This window comes from Myotis lucifugus, unplaced genomic scaffold, assembly GCF_000147115.1.
Source record: "Myotis lucifugus unplaced genomic scaffold, Myoluc2.0 scaffold_1118, whole genome shotgun sequence".
NCBI lineage: Eukaryota > Metazoa > Chordata > Mammalia > Chiroptera > Vespertilionidae > Myotis > Myotis lucifugus.
Window position 1 is genome coordinate 31,852 of NW_005872166.1, and position 24,057 is coordinate 55,908.

A 24,057-nucleotide genomic window follows, 5' to 3' on the forward strand; every position below is an offset into this window, starting at 1 on the left:
CCCGGGACGGTCCGAGGGCAGCGGGTCGCAGGTCCAGCCACGGCGTCGTCGTCAGCACGGCTGCAGGGTCAGGTGAGGCCGCGACTGCAACTGCGGGACACGGCGCGGCCCGGGGGACCAGGTGGCCCCGCATCTGCCCGTCTCTCCGTCAGTGTGGGTGCAGGGCGGGCCCTTGGGGCCAGGCAGGCCGGGTGGGCACACGGGGTGTCCGGAAGTTCGGGAAGGGTGCTGGGGGGACGGGGCGCTGGGGGACGGGGACGGGGACGGGGAGGCGGAGGCTCGGGCCTGAGGGCCGGGTGCGCCGTGGGCCGCCTCCTCTCGCGCACGTGGGGCCTGTTCGGGGCTGGGCTGCTCCACGTGTGCGGCCATTACCCCGGCTTCAGCGGCAACAGGAAGCAGGTGGGAGCCGCCGCCTGGTCTGCGGGCCCGGGGCTGCTGCTGAGATGTGGCTGTGACCCCTGGAACGAGGCTGTGACCCCTGGGATCCTCCTGGGGAGTCGGGAGAAGTGGCTTTGACCCCTGGGATGTGGACTGCGCCCTGAGACGGGACTGTGACCCCTGGGACGGCGCTCTGACCCCTGGGACATGGCTTTGACCCCTGGGATGGGGCTGTGACCCCTGGGACGTGGCTGTGACCCCTGGGGTGTGGCTGTGACCCCTGGGATGTGGCTTTGACCCCTGGGACTTGGCTGTGACCCCTAGGATGTGGCTGTGACCTGAGATGTGCCTGGTCCAAGCTGCGGTGTGTGCCTAGTACAAAATAGTATAAAATAATACCCACGTTCCCAAGACCTCCTATGGAAAAAGGAGTGCAGTAACCATTTGTGCTGATTCTGTAAGTGGTAACATTAAAAAGCAATGTTTGTATGGATTTTAGAGAGAGGAAGGGAGAGGGAGAGACAGATAGAAACATGGATGAGACAGAAACAGCAACATTGATGGGCTGCCTCCTGCACGCCCCTCGGGGGTGGAGCGAAACCCAGGCAGGTGCCCTGTTGGGGAATCCAAGACCTGGTGGTGCAGGGTCTGTGCTCGACCGCGTAGCCACACCCACCAGCAGTGGTAACATTTTAAAATATATATATTTTTATTGATTTCAGAGAGGAAGGAAGAGGGAGAGATAGAAACATCAATGATGAGAGAGATTCATTAGTTTGCTGCCCCCTGCTCACCCCACACGGGATCGAGCCCAACCGGGCATGTGTCCTGACTGGGAATCGAACCTGGGACCTCTTGGTCCATGGGACGATGCTCAACCCACTGAGCCACCACAGCCGGCCCATTTTTGATGCACTGGGTTACATAGGTGTCACTAGGGTTGATTTTGCTGGTTTTTAAAACCTTCGTTATGTGGCAGGCAGAAAACTTAAATTTTGCCTGTGTCCTGAGACTTTATTTCTGTTGGGCAGTGCTGGCATATACCAAGTTTGAAATAAGAACTGATGATGCGCTTACCTACCTCACCCAGGAGCTACGTTGTCAAAGCAACCTTTTATCCGTGTTAGAATTCTGTAACTTCAACCTCTGATGTCTGGAGTCATGAAAGTACAGTAATCCTCACTTAACGTCGTCGACAGGTTCTTGGAACTTGTAACTTTAAACAAAATGACATATAATGAAACCAGTTTCACCCTAGCGTCTAGGCCAGTGATGGCGAACCTATGACACGCGTGTCAGAGGTGACACTCGAACTCATTTTTTTGGTTGATTTTTCTTTGTTAAATGGCATTTAAATATATAAAATAAATATCAAAAATATAAGTCTTTGTTTTACTATGGTTGCAAATACCAAAAAATTTCTATATGTGACACGGCACCAGAGTTAAGTTAGGGTTTTTCAAAATGCTGACACGCCGAGCTCAAAAGGTTCGCCATCACTGGCCTAGGCTAATTGATATTAACAAGAGTTAAGTTCCTAAAGCATATTTCTGGTCAGAAGAACACCTAACTTCTAAATAAAGACCCCAAACACTTTTCATATTAACCATTGAAGTAAATGTAAGCTACATATACATTTAAGAAAGATTAATGAAAAAAAGACAAAACAAAGAAACAAACAAGAAAAGATTAATGGAAACAAGTAAGATCATTATTTCCAACTACTTATTCCCGTTTAGGATCACTGGTGGCCAGTCCAACCCGACAGCTCAGGGTGCAAGGTGGGATCCCACCCAGTCAGGATGCCCTTCCATCGCAGGGTCACCCGCACCCGCGCCCACACTCACTCTGACTGGGACAGCGTGGATGCACCATTCACCTCACATGTGCATCTGTGCACGTCATTGGGATGTGGAAGGATCTCCCCTCCCCCCACACACGGGGAGAACGTGTAAATTCCACAGATAGTGAGCCCAGCTGGGAAACATTTTTCTTCTCATCAACATTATAACAAAACTAGGGGCCCAGTGCAATAATTCGTGCACCTTGAAAGGAACTGTGGGCTGCGAGGCTGCGGTGGGCACAGGGGCGGGTCTCGCCCCATCCTCCGTGCCCCCGCCCAGCTCCTCCTGCTGTGGCCCCCGGTCTCCTGTCTGTTGGCAGCCCTCCTCCCGCCACAGCTGCTCTCATGCGCCGGCCGTACTCGCACCCGCTGACAGCACGGACTGATTGGGGCCGGCGCCAGCAGCAGGTATGAGTGGTGGCTGCTGCTCCGATCACCCCTCAGGAGCAAGGGGAGGTAGAGAAGCCCTCAGGGGCAATCGGGGCCAGTAGCCGCCGCTCGTACTGACTAACAGCGCTGAGCGATTGGGGCTAGCACCGGGCACCAGCAGTGGGTGTGAGTGGGGCTGGTGCCGGCAGCAGGTGCAAGTGCCAGGCGGAACCACGGTGCATGGGAGCAAAGAATTTTCAGTAACCACCAGAGGCTCGCCCAATGACAGCGACCAGCACCCCACCCCGCTTTAGTCTGGCACCCCTGTCCACCTGCTCCACCATCCTGCTGCAGCCGATGCCCACCATGTTCCACATGTGCCCCCTGGTGGTCAGCGCACGTCATAGCGACTGTTTGTTTGGTTGTTCAGTTGTTCCGCCATTAGGTCTATTTGCACATTAGGATTTTATACATATAGATGACATTGAACAAAATGATATTATTTGAGGATCTGTTGTAATACACATTTATGAATGTATTTTGATTTATTAACTCAAATGTTATGCAAATCAGCAGGTAGTTATCTGTGTTTATTAGCATTTTAAACAAGCTTCTTAGCTATAAAGAAGTCTTTAAGGTACTTCATTTGGAAAATTCCAACTGAGATAAAGATTAATGTTTGTGCAAAAGCCCACCATAAAACATTGCTATTTGTGTCTTCACTGGTCATTCGAAAATTTTCTTCACGGTCCTGTACAGAAGAAAAATAGGCAGGTTTAGTTTTTAGTTTCTTTTTCTTTCTCTCTCTCTTTTTTTTGCTGTTGTTGTTAATCCTCACCCAAGGATATTATTTCCATTGATCTTTTTTTAGAGAGAGTGGAAGGAAGGGAGGGGTGGAGAGAGAGAGGGTGGGGGGTTGAACCTGCAACCCAGGTAGATGCCCTTGACTGGGAATTGAACCCACAACCCTTTTGTGCGGGGGCTGAAGCTTTAACCACTTAGCACACCAGGGCAGTTTCTTAAAGGGCTTACTGCATGAGTTTGAGGGGAAGGTGCTGTTTGCATTCAAAGTATTTGATATAAAATAAAACACACACACACAATACAAACAAAAACCAAAGTATTTGATGTTTCTCAATTAGTATCTTATACCAAAGTGTCATCTCTGATTTTCTAAGCCAGCTGTGGTGTTAGCAAAGACAAGGATTAAGAATCAACCTTGTAAGACATTTTTGTATTTTGGTGTAAAATATCAGGTATTTGATCTCTTACTTTGTCACTGTTAAGCAGAGTGAACATTGCCCAATAGTTGTGGATTTTCATGGTTTGAATTCTTACTTTACTTTAAGCTGGACTCTGTGTCAGCACACCTGCCCTCATCTTATTTTCCAGATGAGGAAACAGGCCTAGAGATGACACCAGGGTAGTGACTGGTGGAGCATATGTGAGCCCTCCTCTGACCACGGTCCATGAGCGCAGTGACCCAGAAAACCCGTGCTGTCACAGGAGCACAGTGTGACTGAGGAAGTGGGCATACTTAGCCTCTTCGGACCCGTGGGCTGTCTTTGGAAGCACTTACGTATTCATTCTGTAAACTCATACCCCTAAGGTGAATGGCTGCAGCCTCCAGTCCTAGAGGAACCTGCTGTCCAGGGGACAGAATGGCCCTTCCCCCACACCCCGTGTGTCCGCGCAGTGTGGCTCAGGGAGAAAGACCAAGGAGCAGAGTTTATTCTTTCCTTGGTTCAGGGACTTCGTCTGCGGAATTACGTTCCTGGCAGGAAGAGATAAAATGAGCTGAACAGGCAAACTGACCCTTTGATAGTTTTGTTCTTTGACTATTTGCTCAATTTGCTCAATTAGATGTTCAAGCTTGAAGCTAACTTCATTAACTTTGTCCTTGGCTTGAGCAATGGCAGCATCGAGGTCATGTTCTCCAACGCGGATGTCTAAGTGGATCCGCTGTGCCAACAGTGAGAAGGAAGAAGCGCATTTTAAAAGAACTCCCCTTTCTCCTTCTCTCCCTCTGCGTGTCCTCAGTTCCTCTCTCCTTCCTTTCCCCCCTTTTAAGAGCAGGCAGCCCCGCGTTCTCCATCTCCCCTTCCCCTCACTGCCACTCTGTCCCCCGTTTTACTCAGCAGTCCTCTGTAATAATAATGCACAGAATGCTCATCTACTGACTGAGGGACTTACACCCTCCTGGACCTCAAATTTACTATCAGGCAAATGCGTTGGGTGCTGAGAATGTGATTACTCCCAGCAAAGTTTCTTTACACACAACTGAGTTTCTGATGCTAAAGTACACATTCTCCTCGTTAGTTCTCAGCACATTTAGGAAATAGCCAATCACCATCTACCGTGAAGAGTTTTATTTATTGGAATTCCATTATTAATTCACCCTCAGCCCTCACTTGTTTTCAAGCCTGAATAATCACAGTGCTTTTAACCTCCCCTCACAGTTCTTACTCAAGCCCTTTAATCAACTTCGTGGCGCTCCTTTGAACCCCTTCCAAGCTTTCCAGCTCCCTCTGTGGTGGCAGCGCTGAGATCTGGGTGCAGGACTTTAATAAGTCTCTAGCCAGCCCGGGTGTCATGGCTCTGCATACTGATGTCATGCCTGAATAGTGCTGACACTGTGTTCATCAGCAGCGACGTGGGGGCGGGTACTTACCAGCTTACTCCCTCCAAACGACACAAGCCGCGTGGAATTAGATTCTAAGCAAATGATGTGTTCGCCAGGTGAATGTGAAGTGAAATAGAATGTTCCTTGTGGGCCATATAACTTTGACAATAGTACCTAGGATGGAGGATATCCACAGTGTAAGCTTATTATTCTCTAGTTGCCATTCTTACAAATAAATCTCTGTATCTAGTAAAAAGTGTGCAATTCCTAAAGAAGAAATCCAATGGCCAACAAACATGAAAAATATTCAGACTTCCTAATAATAAAAAAATACAAACCACAGTAGGATATCCTTGTTTGTTACCAGGTTGGCAACAATTTAAAAGTGCTCAAGGGCATATTGAGAAATACTATCTCCAAACACTGTTTTGGGAATTGAACAACCATACTGGAGAGCACTTTGGCACTATATATTGATTATTAAAATGGGTGTAACTAATGACCCAGCAGTTCTACCTATGGAAATTTACCCTATAGAAATGCACATGTAGATAAAGTTATATGTAAAAAGATATTCAGTGTGATGTTATTCATAGTAGCAAAATTACATTAAATTTTTTAAAAATCTTCATCTGAGCAATATTCATTAGTTTTAGAGAGAGAGGGAGGGGAGAGAGAGAGAAACATTGATGTGGGAGAGAAATATTGATCAGTTGCCCTCTGTACGTGCCCCAATGGGAATTGAACCTATAACCCACGTATGTGCCCTGACTGGGAATCAGATCTGCCACCTTGTGTGTGTGTGTGTGTGTGTGTGTGTGTGTGTGTGATGATGCTCAACCAACTGAGCCATCTGGCCAGGCCAAAATTGCAATTTTGAAATAATTTTAACACCTTTCAGTGAAGGGGGTTGATTAAATTCAGGCAAAGCCAAATAAAGAAACATGTAGCATTAAAAGAGAATATTATATATTACTAGAGGCCCAGCGCACGAAATTTGTGCACGGGTAGGGTCCCTAGGCCTGGCCGGCAATCAGGGCCGATTGTGGCCTTCCTTCGTTCTGCACTGCCCCCTGGTGGTCAGCACACGTCATAGCAAGTGGTTGAACTCCCGGTCAGTAGAACTCCCGAGGGGACAGTTTGCATATTAGCCTTTTATTATATAGGATATCCATATCTGTATAGAAGGTGTCCATCATATCCTCTGGCAGAGCAGTCTGTGTAGGATCCTCTTTTGGTAAAAGAAGCATCATTTGTAAAAGATCACATACACATATATGTTTCTGTGTGCTTATAAGAGAATTGTAAAGAACACACACCAGATTGTTAGGTGGTTATATTTGTTGGGGAACTTTGATTTTTCTCTTTATTTATATATTAGAGGCCCGGTGCACAAAAATTTGTGCACTCGGGGGGGAAGGGGGGGTCCCTCAGCCCGGCCTGTGCCCTCTCGCAGTCTGGGACCCCTCGGGAGATAATGACCTGCTGGCTTAGGCCTGCTCCTGGGTGGCAGAGGGCAGGCCCAATCCCTAGGTGCAGCCCCTGGTCGGGCTCAGAGCAGGGCTGATTGGGGAGTTGGGGCGCTGCCCCCTGTCATGCACAGAGCAGGGCGGATTGGGAGGTTGCGATGCCACCCTCAGTCACGCTAAGGGTAGGGCTGATTGGGGGGTTGGGGCACCGCCCCCTATTACACTCAAGGCAGGGTCGATGGGGCGGTTGTGGCGCCACCCCCTGTGACGCACAGAGCAGGGCCAATCAGGGGGTTGGGGCACTGCCCCCTGTCACGCACAGAGCAGGGCCCATCAGGGGGGTTGGGGCTCCGTACCCTGTCACGCACAGAGCAGGGCCCATCAGGGGGTTGAGGAGCTCCCCCCGTCACTCACAGAGTAGGGCCGATAGGGGAGTTAGGGCACCGCCCCCTGTCACACACACAGCAGGGCGGATCAGGGGGTTGGGGCAGGGCCGATGGGGAGGTTATGGCTCTACCCCATCACACACAGAGCAGGTCCCGTGTTGGGGGGGGGGGTTGGGGCGCCACCCTCTATCACCCACAGAGCAGGGCCGATCAGGGGGTTGGGGCGCTGCCACTCTCACACTCAGGGCAGGGCTGATGGGGAGGTTATGGCTTTACCCTGTCACACACAGAGCAGGGCCTGTGGAGGGGGGGGGGTTGGGGCGCTGCACCCTGTCACACACAGAGCCGCAGGGCGATCAGGGGGTTTGGGCGCTGCCCCCTGTCACACTGATCCGGTGCCAGGAGGCCTCGCGGCTCCACTGATCCCGGTGCTGGGAGGCATATTACCCTTTTACTATATAGGATAGAGGCCTGGGGGCCAGCTGGTTTGCCCTGAAGGGTGTCCTGGATCAGGGTGGGGGTCCCCACTGGGGTGCCTGGCCAGTCTGGGTGAGGAGCTGAGGGCTGCTTTCAGGCTGGCAATTGACTGAAGCTCCCAACCACTCCTTTTTTTCTTTTTCTTTTTCTTTTTTTTAATTCTGGGCCAGCTTTAGCTCTGGCTCTAGCTCTGAGGTTTCCGCTGCTATAATCGAAACAATGTATAACTCTAGCTCTGAGATCCCGGCTGGCTGAAAGCTGGTTTCTGGGGTTTTGTTTAGCTTCTATATTTGCAACATAGTTTCTTAGAGTTGTAGCTCAGAGGCCGGCAAGTCAGGCGGGGAACGTTGCAGTCTGCAGTCACTGGAGCAAGCAAGCCTCATGTTCGCTTCCAGCTGCCTGGCTGCCGGCCGCCATCTTGGCTGACAGTTAATTTGCATAAGGATATGCTGATTAGCCAATGGGAAGGGTAGCGGTCGTATGCTAATTACCATGTTTCTCTTTTATTAGTGTAGATTGTTTGGGATTTTAAAACAGGTATAGGACTACTAGTCTGGCATATAAGGAGCTTAGAAGTTGTCATTTTGTCCTAACAACAAGTAAAAATGTGAACAAAAAGAAATCACTTCTTAGATCTGTCAGAGAATTGAGGTCACAGGGCAAACTGCTGCCTCCAAAATTGTAGAGAAGAACAAGCAAATACAAAGAACACAATTTACCAGAGAAGAACCTCTGTGGGAACCAGTACTGGGTTCCCTTCACCCATTACATCATGTGCACCTTACGACAATTACAAGGCACATTAAAAGGCAAGAAGACACAGTTTGAAGAGACAGAGCCAGCATCAGAATCAGATTCAGACATGCTGGGATATTGGAATTATCAGAACAGGAATTCAGAAAAACTATGACTAATATGCTAAGGGCTCTAATGAAACAAGCAGACACTATGCTAGAACAGATGGCAATGCAAGCAGAGAGGTGGAAATCCAAAGAAGGAATCAGAAAGAAACTCTGGAGTTAAAAATGCTGCAGCAGAAGTGAAGAATGCCTCTGATGGGCTCCTTAGTAGGCTGGACACAGCTGAGGAAAGAGTCTCTGAGCTTGAGGGTAGGTCAACAGGAACTTCCCAAACTGAAAAGCAAAGAGAAAAAAGAGGGACAGAATATCCAAGAACCATGGGACAACTGCAGAAGGTGTAACACACACATAATGGGAACACCCGAGGGAGAAGAAAGAGAGGAACAGAAGACATATTTAAAGCATCAATGACTGAGAACTTCCTCCAAATTCATGTCATATGCCAAGCCACAGAGCCAGGAAGCTCAGAGAACACCAAGCAGGATAAATGCCCAAGCATATTATGTCGAAACTGCAGATATTAAAGATACAATCATGAAAGAAACCAGAGGGGAAAACCCCTCAGTAACCATCAAGTAAGTAGAGAGGGGAGTGGAACAGTGTTGAGAGAGAGAAAAAAAACTGTGCCAATATGGAATTCTGTATCCTGCAAAATTCTCCTTCAAAAGTGAAGGAGAAATAAAGATTTCCTCAGACAAACAAAAATTGAGGGGATTTGTCACTGATAGACTTGCCAGGCAAGAGATGTTAAAAAGTTCTTTGGAGAAAAAGAAAACAATATAGGTCAGGAACTTGGATCTACATAAAGAACAGAAGAGCATTAGAGGAGGAATAAGTGAAAGTAAACTTTAAAATTTAATTTTTCTTTACTGATCTAACACATAACAGTCTGTTCAAAATAACAGCAGTAATGATTATAGTTTATGTATCAGTGACGTGAATGGCACAGTGATGCAAGGGAAGGAAGACTTGGGGATACCTAGTGATTATAAGGCACGTGCTGTACTTGTGAAGTGGTAGGACGTTGTTTGAAAGTGGACTTGGACTAGTTGCATATATATATATTGCAAACACTAAGGCAACCACTAAAAAAAATGTTTATAAAAAAGTGTAACTGATGATTCTCTCTCATCATTGATGTTTCTGTCTCTCCATCTCCCTTTCTGAAATCGATAAAAATATATGAAGCCTGGCTGGTGTGGCTCAGCGGTTGAACATTGACATATGAACCAGGAGGTCAGGGTTCGATTCCCAGTCAGGGCACATGCATGGGTTGTGGGCTCAATCCCCAGTGTGGGGCATGCAAGAGGCAGCCGATCAATGATTCTCTCTCATCATTGATGTTTCTGTCTCTTTCTCCCTCTCCCTCCCTCTCTGAAATAAATAAAAAATATTTAAAAAATATTTTATTGATATTTTACAGAGAGGAAGGGAGAGGCATAGAGAGTTAGAAACATCGATGAGAGAGAAACATCGATCAGCTGCCTCCTGCACACCTCCTACTGGGGATGTGCCCACAACCAAGGTACATGCCCTTGACTGGAATCGAACCTGGGACCTTTCAGTCCACAGGCCAACGCTCTATCCACTGAGCCAAACCAGTTAGGGCAATAAAAAATATTTTTAAAATATATTTTTTTAAAAAAACATCAATGAGAGCAGCTGCCTCCTGCACACCCCGACTGGGGATCAAGCCCCCAATCCTAGAATGTGCCCTGACTGGGAATCAAACTGGTGACCTTTGCATGGGACAACGCTCAGTCCATTACGCCACACCAGCCAGGCTTGATTGGGAAATTTTATTAAATAAGACTGCATTCAAAGGTCTGATTTTACAATTGATTTCTGATTTTAAGTGAATAACAGAGAACTCTGCTCTGAAAAAGCATTGTGACTGCTGGTTATCACAGTCAGTGTCTGAGCTTTAGTTTCATGTCCAGGCTCTGTATCGTCTACTCCCAGTGGATAGTCAAGTCAGCACACCCTCCGAATGCCTGCTGATTGGTGTATTGGAAAAACACACATATAAGTGTAAATATCATTGTTGCCACTTGCTGATGGTGAGCTCTTGTCTGTCATGTAGCCTCTCAGAACAACAGGTTTTCTTCTACAAAATGGAATAGGAATATTGGACATGGAGTAGTGGGAAATGGAGCACAGAAGACATGTTTGTGTGGTACATGTGCATCGTTGATGTGGTCTGCCCTGCGTGCGCATGCTGTTCTGTTGGGCTATCAGTCACATGCATAGGAATGGACGCGTGATTGGGGCCAACTTAAGAGGACCCCAAGCCCTCAGTGTCCTTGTGGGGGTGCTGACAGGTATCTTACTAGTAAATGGGGATCTGATCTTGTACGAAATATATTTTTATTGATTTCAGAGAGGAAGGGAGAGGGAAAGAGAGATAGAAACATCAATGAAGAGAGAGAATCATTGATTGGCTGCCTCCTGCACGCCCCATACTGGGGATCAAGCCCACAACCCGGGCATGTGCCCTTGATCGGAATCGAACCTGGGACCTTTCAGCCTGTAGGCCGGCGATGTTCTATCTACTGAGCCAAACTGGTAGGGCATGCCATTTCTTATCATATTCCAAACGGAAGGGCTATCCTGAAAATAAGGCCTGAAGGTGAGAGTTTTGTCTCTCCTAGGCCAAGAAGAGGGCTGAGCATATATTAGCCCGTGATAAAATTTGTTGGATGTTTGCAGAATGAACAGAAACATATCTCCTCTCTTAGGCAATTGTGCTTTTGAAGAACAGACCTTCTCTGTCTTAATAACAGTAAACAGATTTTTCTGTGACAGTTTTTAGCCCAGCTAGGGTTTGGGTTCTGGTTTTAATAAACCTTGGAGACAGTTCCAGATTGCTCCCGAAGGACTACTGGGAAAGAGCAAGAGACCTGCACGCTGGTATCCCCGGACAAGGGACACGGGGGTGGGGTGCAGGGAGGACAGGTGACTGGAGGTGGGAAGGGTCCCAGTGGAACTGTTATGAGGGAGGTGCCAAGTGCGCCAGGAGAAGAACGCTACCACAGGCAAGTACCAAGTGTCCCGTATCCAGTTGGAATGGAGTCTCCAGTGACCCAGCTCCAGCCTCCCCATGAGAGGGGTGTCCTATGTCTGCCCTCAGCTCAGGCCCAGGTGTCCCCTAGTTTTCAGGAGAATAGGAACATTGTCCTGCCTACACCAAGTGCCTCTCGGCAGAGAGGAGGTGCCTGTTCTACAAGGCGGTGCTGCACCGCCACCCTGCACCCCATGAGCACCGCGCAGGACCACTCCAGTCCAGATGGAAGTAATGCCCGCAGCTGTGTTTGAGTTACTGGCTGAGCAGGTCAGCGCACCTTGAGCTGCATGGTCAGGAGTGGACACCCGTTATATCCATTGTGCAGACGGGAAAGTGGAGGATCGAAGCAGGCAAGTATCCTGCTCAGGATTCAGCTTAGAGGCAGTCTACACCGTAACTTGGCTCTGATTCCAAAACCCATGTTCTGTCCCCTTGATCAAGATGCCCGTCTCGCTCCTTCGCTAACTCCCAGGGAGACCAGGCAGACCCAGGGAGCCCTGCCAGCACCCGAGGGGGAGGTGTCCTGTCTGGCCCTCACGGGGGAGGGTGTGGTATGTGGCCACGCAGAGCAGACGAAGCCTGGCCCCTGCAGAAGCATTGGGACGCCTTGACCCTGTGGGTGCCCTCTGCCCAGCAAGCCCAGCCAAACTCAGTTTGTGTTGTTTCTAAACGCTCTCTGCCCGGGCGTCGCCTAGACGAGGCTCACGAGAGCAGGCACCTTCTAGTCTGCCGTGCCTGACGGAGCGTGAGGAGTGGAAGTGCTGCTTAGTGAGTGCTCGCCCAGAGATCGCACACGTTTGTGGGGATACATGCCTTGTGAACTTTAGCGACGGAAACATTTTAGTAACAAAATGTAAAGAATGTTTTACCTCCTCGTTGTAAGTCGTAACCGTCACAAAGAGCCCCAGACCAGGAGCAGATTCCAGGAAGTCCTGTCTGCCCATGTCCCATTGCTGTATCTTGAAAGTGCCTGTTTGAAGTGTGAGACAAGACAGGTGACAGAGTAAATGTGAGGAGCGGTTACACATGATTGCCGACACACGAGCTTGTGTTTGAGCGTGAGTTTACACCCTGAGTGGGTCACGTGGTAGAGGCGGAAAACCGGAATATGTAGGAAGGTTTGAGCGCTGGGTCCCATCTCTCTTGTCTGCAGTGGTTTCGCCGCTCTGCGCCTGCGTTTCTGTGCAGTGAAGTGAGGAGGGGACAGTTCCTAGTCCTCTGAGGTCGCAGCCATGGGGCTGTGGGGGAAGGTAGCCTATGAAGCTTTCCATCAGAGCATAACTTGGCCTGGGTCATGCAGGCCCCCCTCCAGCACCTTCTCAGTGGTTCTGCCTCAGTGTCCCCCTACCCTCAACGTACCCTGAATACTCCCGGCATAATTCCTTCTTCAAGCTTAGGTGTGTTCATGCCAGATCCTTTTGCCTCCAAAGGCTCCTACTAAAATGTGGGTTGCTGAAGGGCCCCCCACCTTCTCCCTTTAGGGCCCGATCAGCATCATATGGCTCAGCTTTCTCCTCGTAGCCTTCAGAAGTACGATATGAAAGAAGAACTAGCTAACATTGGTTGGAAAAGATCTAACAGTACCTTATGTGTGCCAGGTACTGTGTTAGCATTTAACATTCACTATCTCATGCCTTCTCACAGCTGCTCTTAGGAAAGTATTTGTATCCATTCATTCCCCCAGCGGTGTGACAATAGTAACAGCACCTTCCTCGGGGAGCCTGTTCCAGGAGCTGAGGACAGAAGTGAGCGGAACAGGCAATGGCTCTGTCCCGAGGAGCTTTCCTGCAGGCAGTCAGGCAGCGAGCAGGCAGGGGCCTAATGTCGGGAGTGCTGATGCCGAAAGAAGCAGGCGGAGGTAGACAAGCTAGGGGAGGGCTTGCTGACATTGAGCACAGCCTGAAGGAAAGGGGAGTAAAATACACAATTTTATAATATTTATACTTAGAAACATAATGTGAAAATTATATTTCTGTCACACTCAGTGCTAATTATGTGCCAAGCACCTTTCTAAGGAATTCACACATATAATCTGAGTTTTAATGACAACATTATGTAGTTAGATACTATTTTTTTATTGATTTTTAGAGAGCGAGAAGGGAGAGAGAAAGAAACATCGATTTGTTGTCCACTTACTAATATTTATGCATTCATTGGTTGACTCTTGTATGTGCCCTGATCGGGATAGAACTCAAAACTTGGTGTATCAGGACAATGCTCTAACCCAGTGGTCGGCAAACTGCGGCTTGCGAGCCACATGCGGCTCTTTGGCCCCTTGAGTGTGGCTCTTCCACAAAATACCACGTGCGGGCGCGCACGTACAGTGCGATTGAAACTTCGTGGCCCATGCGCAGAAATCAGTATTTTGTGGAAAAGCCACACTCAAGGGGCCAAAGAGCCACATGTGGCTCGCGAGCTGCAGTTTGCCGACCACTGCTCTAACCAACTGAGCTACCCTGCCGGGGCTGCTAGATACTATTCTTACGATGATTTTATACATGTTGAAACCAAAGCATAGAAAAAGCGAGTTGCCAAAGGTCACGTACCTAACACGTGGCAGACTCGGGGCTCAGACCCAGGCAGCGTGTCTTTTCCTCAGCACCACATGATGCAGCCCCCTCCCCCGCCCCCCCCCCCCCCCCGGGGAAAGGTCCTTCTGTGCAGCAGCACGGCAGAGTCCTGGGCCAGGAGCATGCCTGCTGTGTGAGGAACAGCGGAGTGGCTGGAGTGAGGTTAGCGGGAGATGAGGTTGACGGGATAGCCAGGGCCAGACCAGGGAGGGCCTACAGGTCCGTTGTAAGGATTTGGGGAAGCAATTGGTTGGAGGAGTGAAATGCTGTGGTTTTCATTTTGAAATTTTCACTGCGTGGAGAAAAGGATGAAGAGGATCAGGAGTGGAAGTGGGGAGGCTGTCGAATCCAGGTGGTGTGGACCAGGTGCTAGTGTGGAGGCTGCACAAAACGCTGGAGTCTGTGTTGCTGTCCCTGTTATTCAGGGGAACTCAGTCTCAGAGATAGAGACACAGCCCAGAGCCACCCAGGAATAAGCTGCGGAGGCAGAATTACCACCAAAGCCACCTGCTTCGAAGGCCCAGCACGTCTCCAGTGCACACTGCCTTCCTGGGGGGGACCCGAGGTGAGAGCCCCGCCCTCACGCAACTGTAGGGGGCAGCTTTGGAAAGTGGGGGACCCTGGGGGACAGCGAGCGAGCATTTCCTGGGACGAAGGCTGCAGCCTGCACCCTGAGTAACTAACCTTCAGCATCTTTTGAATAGACCTGCCTCTTCCCTTTAGACGTCTGCTGACTGTATACTCTGTCGTTTCTAGAATGGTCCACCTTAAGGTCTTTAAAAAGTATCATAGATGATTCTGGAAAAGATGGAGCAAGTCTATTCCACCCTCTTCCTCCTGCTAATTACAACTGAGCACCAGGCAGCTGTCAGGAAACTCCGGAAGGTGGAAAACCAAGCTCACTGGCCAAGGACCTCATGACTCAGCACGACTCAGCAGTGCAGTTTGTTTTCCCCACACCTACGCGTCCTTACCTGGGAGCTAGAGCAGTATGCAGCTGCAGACCAAACTAGAGAGAGGGAGAGGGAGAGGGAGAGGGAGAGGGAGAGGGAGAGGGAGAGGGAGAGGGAGAGAGAGAGAGAGAGAGAGAGAGAGAGAGAGAGAGAGAGGAGGAAGTGAGAAAACCCACTCACAACACGTCTCTCCAGCCACAGGATCTGCGACAGGTGATCCCGCAGGGTGGAGCCCTCCAAGTCTGCCTGCCCCGCTCCAGAGGGAAGAAATTGCTCCCTCCCCCTGGACACTTCCCATGTTGAGGTAGGAGATGCCCGCCCTGCAGTAGAGGACGGTAAAGGGGCAGCATCCCACTTCCACCCCAGAGCGCTGAGGGAGGGTTGCCGAGAGGAGGGAGCTGGAGAAAGGGACCTTTAAGACCCGCCTGACGTGCTGCGCACACTCCTGAGCAGCCTGTGCTGCAGCCAACCAGGATCAGCGTGGCCGGAGTCTGAGAACCCACCTGTGGTGTGGAATGCTGCCCAGGCTTTAGGTTGGCCGGTGTGTAGCACACGGCAGGGTAGACCACAACAGTAGTGCAAAGTCTCTGAATCTAAATGGGTTGGCTGCCTACTGAAACAGTAATTAAGTGGAATTCAGAGTCATACATAATACTCAACTGTCCAGGATACATGACATTACAGAATTACTGTCCACACCAAGAACCAGGAAAATCTCAACTCGAATGAGAAAAGATGGTTAAAGACACCAACATCAGAATGACATAGGTGTTGGTATTATCTGAAAAGAATTCTAAACAGCCGCCATAAAAATGCATCAACTAGAAGTTGGACACCCTTTAAATAATGGAAAAACAGGAATTCTCAGCAAAAGAGTAGAAGGTATAAAAAGAAAAAGTGGACACAGAATAGGAAAAATACAATATTTGACATTGAAAACTTACCGAATAGACTCACTTGTAGACAACCGAAAAAAGAGTCAGTGATCTTGAAATTAGATCAATAGAAATAATCAAATCTATTCAATGAAAAGAAAAGAGATGGGGGAAAAGAGCCCCATGAACCTGTGGAACAAGGTCCCAGAGGAGAGAAGGACAGCCACGCCTCGGAGATGCTGCAGGACCAGCCCAGACCACCCAGTCACGTGCACATGGCAATGCAGCGAGCCATGCGACCTTCCTGGTGTCCTAGTGCATGGGAAGTATGTGTGCACTGTGCTGCAGTCCAAGCGTGTAACAGCATATGTCTAAAAAGCATGCATACCTTAATTAAAAATACTTCAGCGCTAAACATGCTGACATCATCTGAGCCTTCAGCGAGTTACAATCTTTTTGATGGTGGAGAGTCTTACCTTCAGTTTGTAAAAAATGCAACATCTGCAAAGCACAGTAAAGCAAATTGGAAGAAATGATGGCTGAAAACCCCACATCTGTTGAAAGAAAAAAGCCCACAGATTGAAGAGGCTGAGTGAACGCGGGGCTTTCTTGAATAAAAGAACACAGCCACGTGGCCACCTGGAAGCCTCTGCCAGGTGTCCCCTGGTCCACGCTGTGCCCTTCCCACAGCCCACACACCTGAGATGGTTACCTGGCCTCCGCGGAGACAGCATCTTTCCACCACCAAGGTGCTCACCCGTGCAACTCCCTTTCTGCCTGCCTCTGGGCGGGGTGCCCCTGCTCTGCCAGTGGCTGCCCTCCCCTCCCCGGCCCTCCCCTGGGACTTGGCTCTTGTCACCCTCCCACACTTGCCCACTCCGGGTCTTGTCATTGTGCCGGCTGCTCTGTGGCCATCCGTGTCTGTACTCTGAGGTTCTGGAGCACAGGCACATGCTGTGTCCTCTTCTGTGGGCTTGGGGCCTGGCAGTCAGCCCAGGGCAGCGTCTGGCTCCAGGGTGGAAGCTGGGTAAGGCTTTGGGGCGGGGGGAAATGCCCCCCAGTACATGTTCAATGAAGGGTTTTGAATGACTGTCAGTGGCCCATTGTTAAAACGCCAGTGTACTTGGCACACTGCCTGAGTAATCAGAACAAGTGAGGTGGTTTCTGTTTGCTTTCACCATAACCCCCCAGCCCCCCAGCCCCCCTGGGTGGGAGGGGAGCCTGGAGGGAGATGTCATGTTCCTCAGTTACCACCAGATGGCAGAAGAGAAGCATGCTGGGCACAGCCTGGGAGAGCCAGCCTCAGTGTGGATGGAGCTGCCCAGGGACAGAGCTCATGTACAGGGCAGGGACAGGCTGCCTCCTCATGCTTCTCACCGCTTGGCGAGACAGGGGCAGGGGCTTCTGGCTAGAAATGAACACGTGGGCAAGACACTGAACTGCATGCCTCAGTTTCTCCATCTTGTAAAACCAAGATAATAAAGGCAAATATCTTAGGGTATGAAGAGTGATTTAAGCCCTGGCCGGTAGCTGAGTTGGTAAGAGTGTCGTCCCAGGATGCCAAGGTTGTGGGTTCGATACCTGGTCAGGGCATGTACAAGAGTCAACCAATGAATGCATAGATAAGTGGAACAACAAATTGATGTTCCTCTCCCTCACTCCCCCTCTCTTCCTCTCTCTCAAACATCAATAAATAACAACTTTTAAAGAGTGATTTAATATTTGTAAACTGCTTAACACAGAACTTGGCACATTGTAGGCTCTATGCACGTCTTGATACATGATTCCGGACTGTATCGTGGGCTTTCAGTGTGCAGTGTTTTTGTGAGCTCCCTGTAAGCTGGTACAACAGTCCCCACTGCCACAGGCAGGAGGCTGAGGCCCCAGGGCCCAAGCGACTCCTCTGGAACCACCCCGACAGCCAAAGGCTGAGCGAATGCAAACAGCGCGGTCCCGGAATCGAGGGCCTTGCGCCCTCACCACAAAGTACGTTCACCCCACAGCCGGGACTCTGTACACAGCAGGTGGGCCAGCCTCACTGCCCAGGCACCCTTCCTCTGGGTGTCCATTCAGTGGACACTGGCTGAGAGCTGGGTGCGTGCAGGCCAGTGACCCCAAGCACACAGATGCCTCTCTGGTCTCCCGAGTGCAGTGCACGCCTTGTTCAGGCTCTCGTCCCTTCCTGTGACCTGATGTGCTTGTCCCTCCCCTCCTGATCCGTCCTTGAGGCTGGGGCCCTGGGCACTTGACTCAGTATTAGAAAATAAAATGCATCCATTGTAGGGATTTTAGGAAGTAAAAATCCCCGCTATGAGTTTTCTGTGCTCAATGTGATCCTTCCAGACCCTTTTCCTATAAGTACAAATTATATATTTTATAAAAAAACAAGATGATACTGCCCAGCCAGTGTGGCTCAGTGGTTGAGCGTCCCCTATGAACCAGGAGGTCATGGTTGGATTCCCGGTCAGGGCACTTGCCTGGGTTGCTGGTTCAGGCCCCAATAGGGGGTGTGCGGGAGGCAGCTGATCGATGATTCTCTCTCATCATTGATGTTTCTATCTGTCCTTTTCCTTCCTCTCTGAAGTCAATAAAAAATATATTTTAAAAAGATGAGATGATACTGCACCTACTATCTGTCACTTGATTTTTCCACCCTATTTTGTGGCCGTCTTTCTAGATCCTTAAACGCTCTTCTATCACCTAAGCTGAGGTCTGCTCAGAGTGGAAGGAAGATCGAGAGCTGAGTGCAGAGTTCTGCAGACAGGAATTGGGCGTCTGGTGGTGTTGGACGCCTGAGTAAAAGCGTGAAGGGGTGGGGTCCAAGGCCCCGTCGTCTGGTTGACCCCTGGTAAGACCTGGGCATGGAAAGCAGTTGCTCTTGAGTCGCTATGAACACAGAGTGGTCCCTTCTAGAATGCTCCAGGTTCCCCAGGGACCCTTGGCTTTCCTGTAACCTGTGACCCTTTCTGAGATAGCATGTAGGGGGGAGGGCAGGCAGGTGCGGTGCGGCTGAGAGGCAGTGCATACGCACACCAAGCCTCACACGTACCATCAGTGTATCGCTCGCCAGTTCACCTGGTCAAAACATGGTCAGCATCACAAACGCCCTGCCACTCACCCCTCCCCGAATGCAACCGCCACCCAACTTCTGAAGACAGGTTACTTCTGTCCGACTGACCCTGAGTGCAAGTCCTACCTGGGACCTTTGAAAGGGAGCAACCAGGAGCAAACGCATTGGTTCAGAATTCTAATTATCTTTTGAAAAATATACTTTTGTTTATTTCAGAGAGGACGGGAGAGGGAGGGAGAGAGAGAAACATTAATGATGAGAGAGAATCATTGATTGCCTGCCTCCTGCATGCCCCACACTGGGGACCGAGCCCGAAACCCAGACATGTTCCCCAACTGGGAATCGATCTGTGACCTCCTGATTTGTAGATCAATGCTCAACCACTGCGCCACACCAGCCAAGCTAATTATTTTATTTTTCATGATCACTGTGCTCCGTGGCACCTCTCCATTGCTCTCAGTGCCTGCCTTTTATAAGGGACTAACAGCCTTGTTTTAAAAAGAAAAAAGTGTGTGCAAGGACCAGCAAGTGGTTTTAAAACTCATCCAGCTGGCAGCTGGAACCTACACCGAGGCCCCTCCAGAGTTCCCTCCCTGCTCCTCCTCTCTCCCTTTCTTCATTCAAGACAGTCGGGAATGTGTTAGCAGAGAGCATTACTAAGAGAGCTCAGAGAAGCTCTGTAAAAATGCAGAGTACTTTTGACCCTGAAGCTGCTAAGCAAATTCAGAGCAACTGCGTTTGACCCCGGCGCCCTGGACTGCGCGGTGCTCAGCTTCTGTTGTCACCCTCTCAGCTCCCAGGAGGGGACTGCCAGCCTCTTCTCTGCTTCTCAGGAAATTTTCTTCCTTTGGGAGGAACATGAGCCAGAGTTGCAGCCACACCTGCTTCTCTAGTAGCTTAGGGCCGACACTGGGAGGCCAGGTGACAAGGTCGGAGACAGAGTCCGAGAGGGTGGGAACCGACACTGACAAACACCTGCGGCTGCTCACCTCCTGCCAGGTGTCTTCCAGGGCAGGTGTCGCTCCAACGTACAGATAAGGAAACAGCTTACAGTCACCAGCTACTGGGCAACAAAGGCAGCTGCAGAGCACGCCTCGCTGATGCCCAGATCCGGTCTCTGTTCCCTGTGGGGGCGGCGGCCGAGCTCTCACATTCCCCGCAGTCTGTGTTTAGTCCCAGTGAGCAAACCGCACTCCCAGGTGGGTTTTGATGCCTGGCTCCGAGGTCTCTCTCTGGCACTCTCGGCGGGTGTGTTTCAATGGACACCATTGGCCCTCAGAGCTGTGAAGAGAAGCGAGTGCTGGCTGTGCTCTTCCTGGTCTCAGGGCCCTACAGGTAGCCAGGAATACGTCGAGTCTGTTTCTCCCTTTAGGGTGACCTAAAAATTAAATGTAAGTGTCCTCTGGATCAGCTTTTCTTAACCGAGTGTATTCATGATCGAGTGTGCACCAACAGAAATCGGGGACTTCACAGGTGGCGAAGGTTTTGTGATGGTTCAGTGAGCTGTGGGGGGAACGTGGAGCCACTTCCTGACGCTGGCAGCACAGGCGGCCGAGCTCCGGCCCACAGCAGTGGAGCGTGTCCACGCTGCAAGCAGGTGAAGTCGGCAGGTCCTCGCTTCAGACACGGGTTTGCAACACACAGTGAACACAGCATACAGTAAACAGGAAACACAACTTTTTCATAACGGGTTTTAAAGCAATGTCTAAGAATTGTATCTTGAGGTATGCTGTGTAGTTACTTGGCTACTGACTAGAGGCATGGCTGTAGCTAAAGGAACATCATCACAGGAGCGTGTGCTCAGATTCCTTTCCGCGAGGTGCCTAAGAGTCAAGCAGGAAGCGCGTCCAGGCGTCTTTCTAGCACTCGACCCACCGTCCCTGAACTCTCGGGAGACTGGTTTTCTGAACTTCCGTTCACATGTGCGTGTCTTTCCATTCTTTTCCTTTCATTCTTCCTTATGTTAAAAGTGTTTCATTTGGAAGCAATGTATCCTTGTTTTGTTTTTAAACCCAGTGGATTTGTGTCTTTTCCTTGGAGCTTTGTCCATTGTCACCGAGTGCAATGTAAAATGGATTGGGCTTCAGCCTACTTTCTTGCTGTTTGTTTTTTGTTTGTCCTGTTTACCCCTTCTTTCCTGCCTTTTCCCATTGTTCTCTATTAGCACATGATACATTCTGGGCTTTAGGACCACATTCTCTGTTAAAGAACAACCTAAGCATGTGACCTGACACGTGTCCAAGTTGCCCCTGTAGCTCCAGTAGACTTTGGACGCTGACTAAATGCTCGGGGTGATGGCTCCAGAGAGGACAGAGGGAGAGCAGAGCCAGAGGCTTGGGCAGGCAGGGAGCAGGGGCAGTTGGAGGTAGGGAGGACCAGGAAGGGGGTAGACCCAATGTCAATGGGGGAACCGGACTAAAAGAGGCCCCTGATTTGGGAGGAGGGGCTGGCCAGACTGAGGTCTGTGCTCCTGGCAGCTACAGAACACCGCTGGCCTCCTTGACCTCCTGCCTCAGACCCTCTAGTGCAGTGGTTCTCAACCTGTGGGTCGTGACCCCTTTGGGGGTCGAACAACCCTTTCACGGGGTCGCCTAAGACCATTGGAAAACACTTATATAATTACATATTTTGTGATTAATCACTATGCTTTCATTATGTTCAATTTGTAACAATGAAATTGGGGGTCACCACGACATGAGGAACTGTATTAAAGGGTCGCAGCGTTAGGAAGGTTGAGAACCACTGCCTAGTGGGTCAGGTGATGCTCGGGCTCACTGCCAGCGAGAGTGCCCTGGGCCAAGTCCATCCAGCTCGTGGGCCTCAAGGCAGCAGGCGCAGGGGGAGGCAGGCTACTCCTGTTTCTCTTACTGCTCCGCCACCCCTTCAGATGCAGGCGGAAAGGCTCACAGGTTCCTGGGAAAACTATCACCTACCACTGAGCATCCCTGCGGTGAAAGAGTTCGGGTCAGGGAAGTGTGTGGTTGAGTCCTACGAGCTTTACAGATACTAATTCAGGCATCATCACAACCAAAATAAATGGTTGTCACTATTATTTTATGCCGTTCACACATGAAGCAGAGAGGTTAAATCGCTTGCCCAGGGCACACAGTTATTGGGCGGCAGAGCTGGGACCTGCCCCTGGCGGCCTGTCACACTCCGCAGTGCCAAACACAGCCTGTGTCCACCGTGCCAGGACCACCGTGAGGCTCTGACACCAGGGCTTCTCTGTGTCTGCTTTGCAGTTGACTCATCCCCAAAGTCCGCCCCACACCGCAGTCTCTTCCTCTGCCCCTAGCGTGGGGCGTGGTTGGGCTTTTTGCAGGATGGATATCGGTCTTTGCGATAGAACTCTCCAATGTGGAGGCCAAGAAAGCAGGAGAATCTGACACCATGCACTTGGAGTGAGCTGCACATGCGGGTGCACGACCAGCACCGATAGGGAGCAGCCGGATTCGCACCTGCTCCTTTTTTTCTTTGTTTGCATGAAAGTCAGGGCATTTGATATGGAATGTTGGACATACTGGATTTTCTGTGCAGCCCTGAGACCCTGCCACGTGCTTCCCTCTCAGCAGGCCAGTGGAGCTTCGCCGCGCAGGGCGTACTGGGTGGGGAGTGGGAGCGAGCAGACGTCCCCGAGATGGAGGCAGGTTTCGTGGGCAGCAGGCTCAGGCAGCAGCGTCAGGCCCCTCACCTCCCCATCCTGTGAGACATGGACATTCAGAGGACGTGTTAGCATCTGCTGTTTTGTCTGTGTTACTGGACCCGTCTAGAGCCCTCACATGTCTTTGGAGAAATTCAGCCGTACTTAGCAGAACTGAGAGCATCAGAATCTTTTCCTGAAGGGAACATGACGACCGGAGAAACAAATCCAGCTTGCATTCTGTGGTGTTGCCTCTGGGCTTCCTGTTTACGAATTATGCAAGTCGCTCTCAAACTATTTCATGTTGGTTTTGCATGACTTGGTAAACTGTCTCAAGAGAAAATGCACAGCGTGACACTCACTGCCCACAATGTATACCTCAGGGCTGGCGTGCGACCACAGCATGGCGTCCCTCCCAAGTTCAGCGCGCAGAGCACACCCACCTACCTGTGATCAGCGTGTCACTGGGAATGTCTTCTATGATGCACTTCTCCTCTCGCTCCCCGGCGTGGAAATAAAAAGCAGTCGAAAGTGAAAAACAGGAACTTAAAAGAAACGCTAGCACTCGCATTTCGGTTGCTGTAGCGACTCCCGGTAGCACTTGCTTTGAAATGGATCGATCGCAAGGGATGCTGCTGAGGGAGTGTTTGCATTCCACCCCACAAGTTTGTAAATTGATTTTTGTGAGAAGTGACATGTGGTGGCTGCCCTTGGGCAGGTGACTGCAGCAAGTCCCAGGGAACAAGACACCTGTCCCCTGGGGCCTGTCCAAGCTGATGACATCAGAGTGCCTTCTGATCTGTTGTTTTATGGGTTTCAAAGAATTCTAATGGGATGAAGGACCATGCGGGCCTGGGGAACCAAAGTGCCACACTCAGCAGATGCCCGGGGACCAAGCCCACATGGCCATTTCCTGGTGGTCGCCACTGCTTGGCAGGAAGTGGGGAGCAGGAAGTGAAGCCTGTCCTGGGTGGAGGGCGTCTAGAGGAGGGGGACGGGTGGAAGTGTGGCCGGAGGAACAGCCGGCTGCTGAGGTGGGACGTGCTGGACTCGGAGGGCTCGCCCTGAACGCGACTCCTTGAGTCTGTTTCCTTATTTGGAAGAAAGTGTCCAAGTCTCCCAGTGCGAGCCATTAGATCCCTTCAGTTCTGGCAGCCAGTGTCTGTCTTGAGCTTTACTTCTTTTATTTCTTTTTTTTCTTTTAATTTAATTTAAATTTTTTAAAAAATTCTTATCCTTACATACTTATAGACCAGTGGTTCTCAACCTTCCTAACGCTGCGACCCTTTAATACAGTTCCTCATGCTGTGGTGACCCCCAACCATAAAATTATTTTCGTTGCTACTTCATAACTGTAATGTTGCTACTGTTATGAATCATCATGTAAATATCTGATATGCAGGGTGTATTTTCATTGTTACAAATTGAACATAATTAAAGCATAGTGATTAATCACAAAAACAATATGTAATTATGTATG

The 24,057-nt window shown here is 50.1% G+C and overlaps 2 protein-coding genes across 2 annotated transcripts in view; both read right to left on the reverse strand.

The window, feature by feature from the left end:
- The window catches only part of RNF212 (ring finger protein 212), a 20,114-nt gene extending 19,745 nt beyond the window's left edge, over positions 1 to 369 (reverse strand). Inside the window, exon 1 of the mRNA XM_023748072.1 lies at positions 327 to 369. Within this exon, the coding sequence (XP_023603840.1) occupies positions 327 to 369 (43 nt within the window). The remainder of the gene's footprint in view (positions 1 to 326) is intronic.
- A 2,756-nt stretch (positions 370 to 3,125) lies between these two features.
- LOC111824280 (transmembrane emp24 domain-containing protein 11) lies at positions 3,126 to 23,148 on the reverse strand. The gene is made up of 5 exons (XM_023748071.1): positions 23,025 to 23,148; positions 12,339 to 12,439; positions 5,262 to 5,387; positions 4,406 to 4,552; positions 3,126 to 3,341 (listed from the first exon to the last, which is right to left on the reverse strand). The coding sequence occupies exons 1-5, from the start codon at positions 23,146 to 23,148 to the stop codon at positions 3,192 to 3,194; spliced, it is 648 nt and encodes a 215-aa protein (XP_023603839.1). The 3' UTR covers positions 3,126 to 3,191.
- Between the last annotated feature and the right edge of the window lie 909 nt (positions 23,149 to 24,057).

Excerpts from the sequence above, each read along its gene's own strand:
- LOC111824280 (XM_023748071.1), bottom strand. The coding sequence starts at position 23,148 with ATGCGAGTGCTAGCGTTTCTTTTAAGTTCCTGTTTTTCACTTTCGACT. Across the intron at positions 12,440-23,024 it reads CAGTGACACGCTGATCACAG|GCACTTTCAAGATACAGCAA; the intron begins GTAGGTGGGTGT and ends CACTTCAAACAG. Across the intron at positions 3,342-4,405 it reads AAGAACAAAACTATCAAAGG|GACCGTGAAGAAAATTTTCG; the intron begins GTCAGTTTGCCT and ends TCTTCTGTACAG.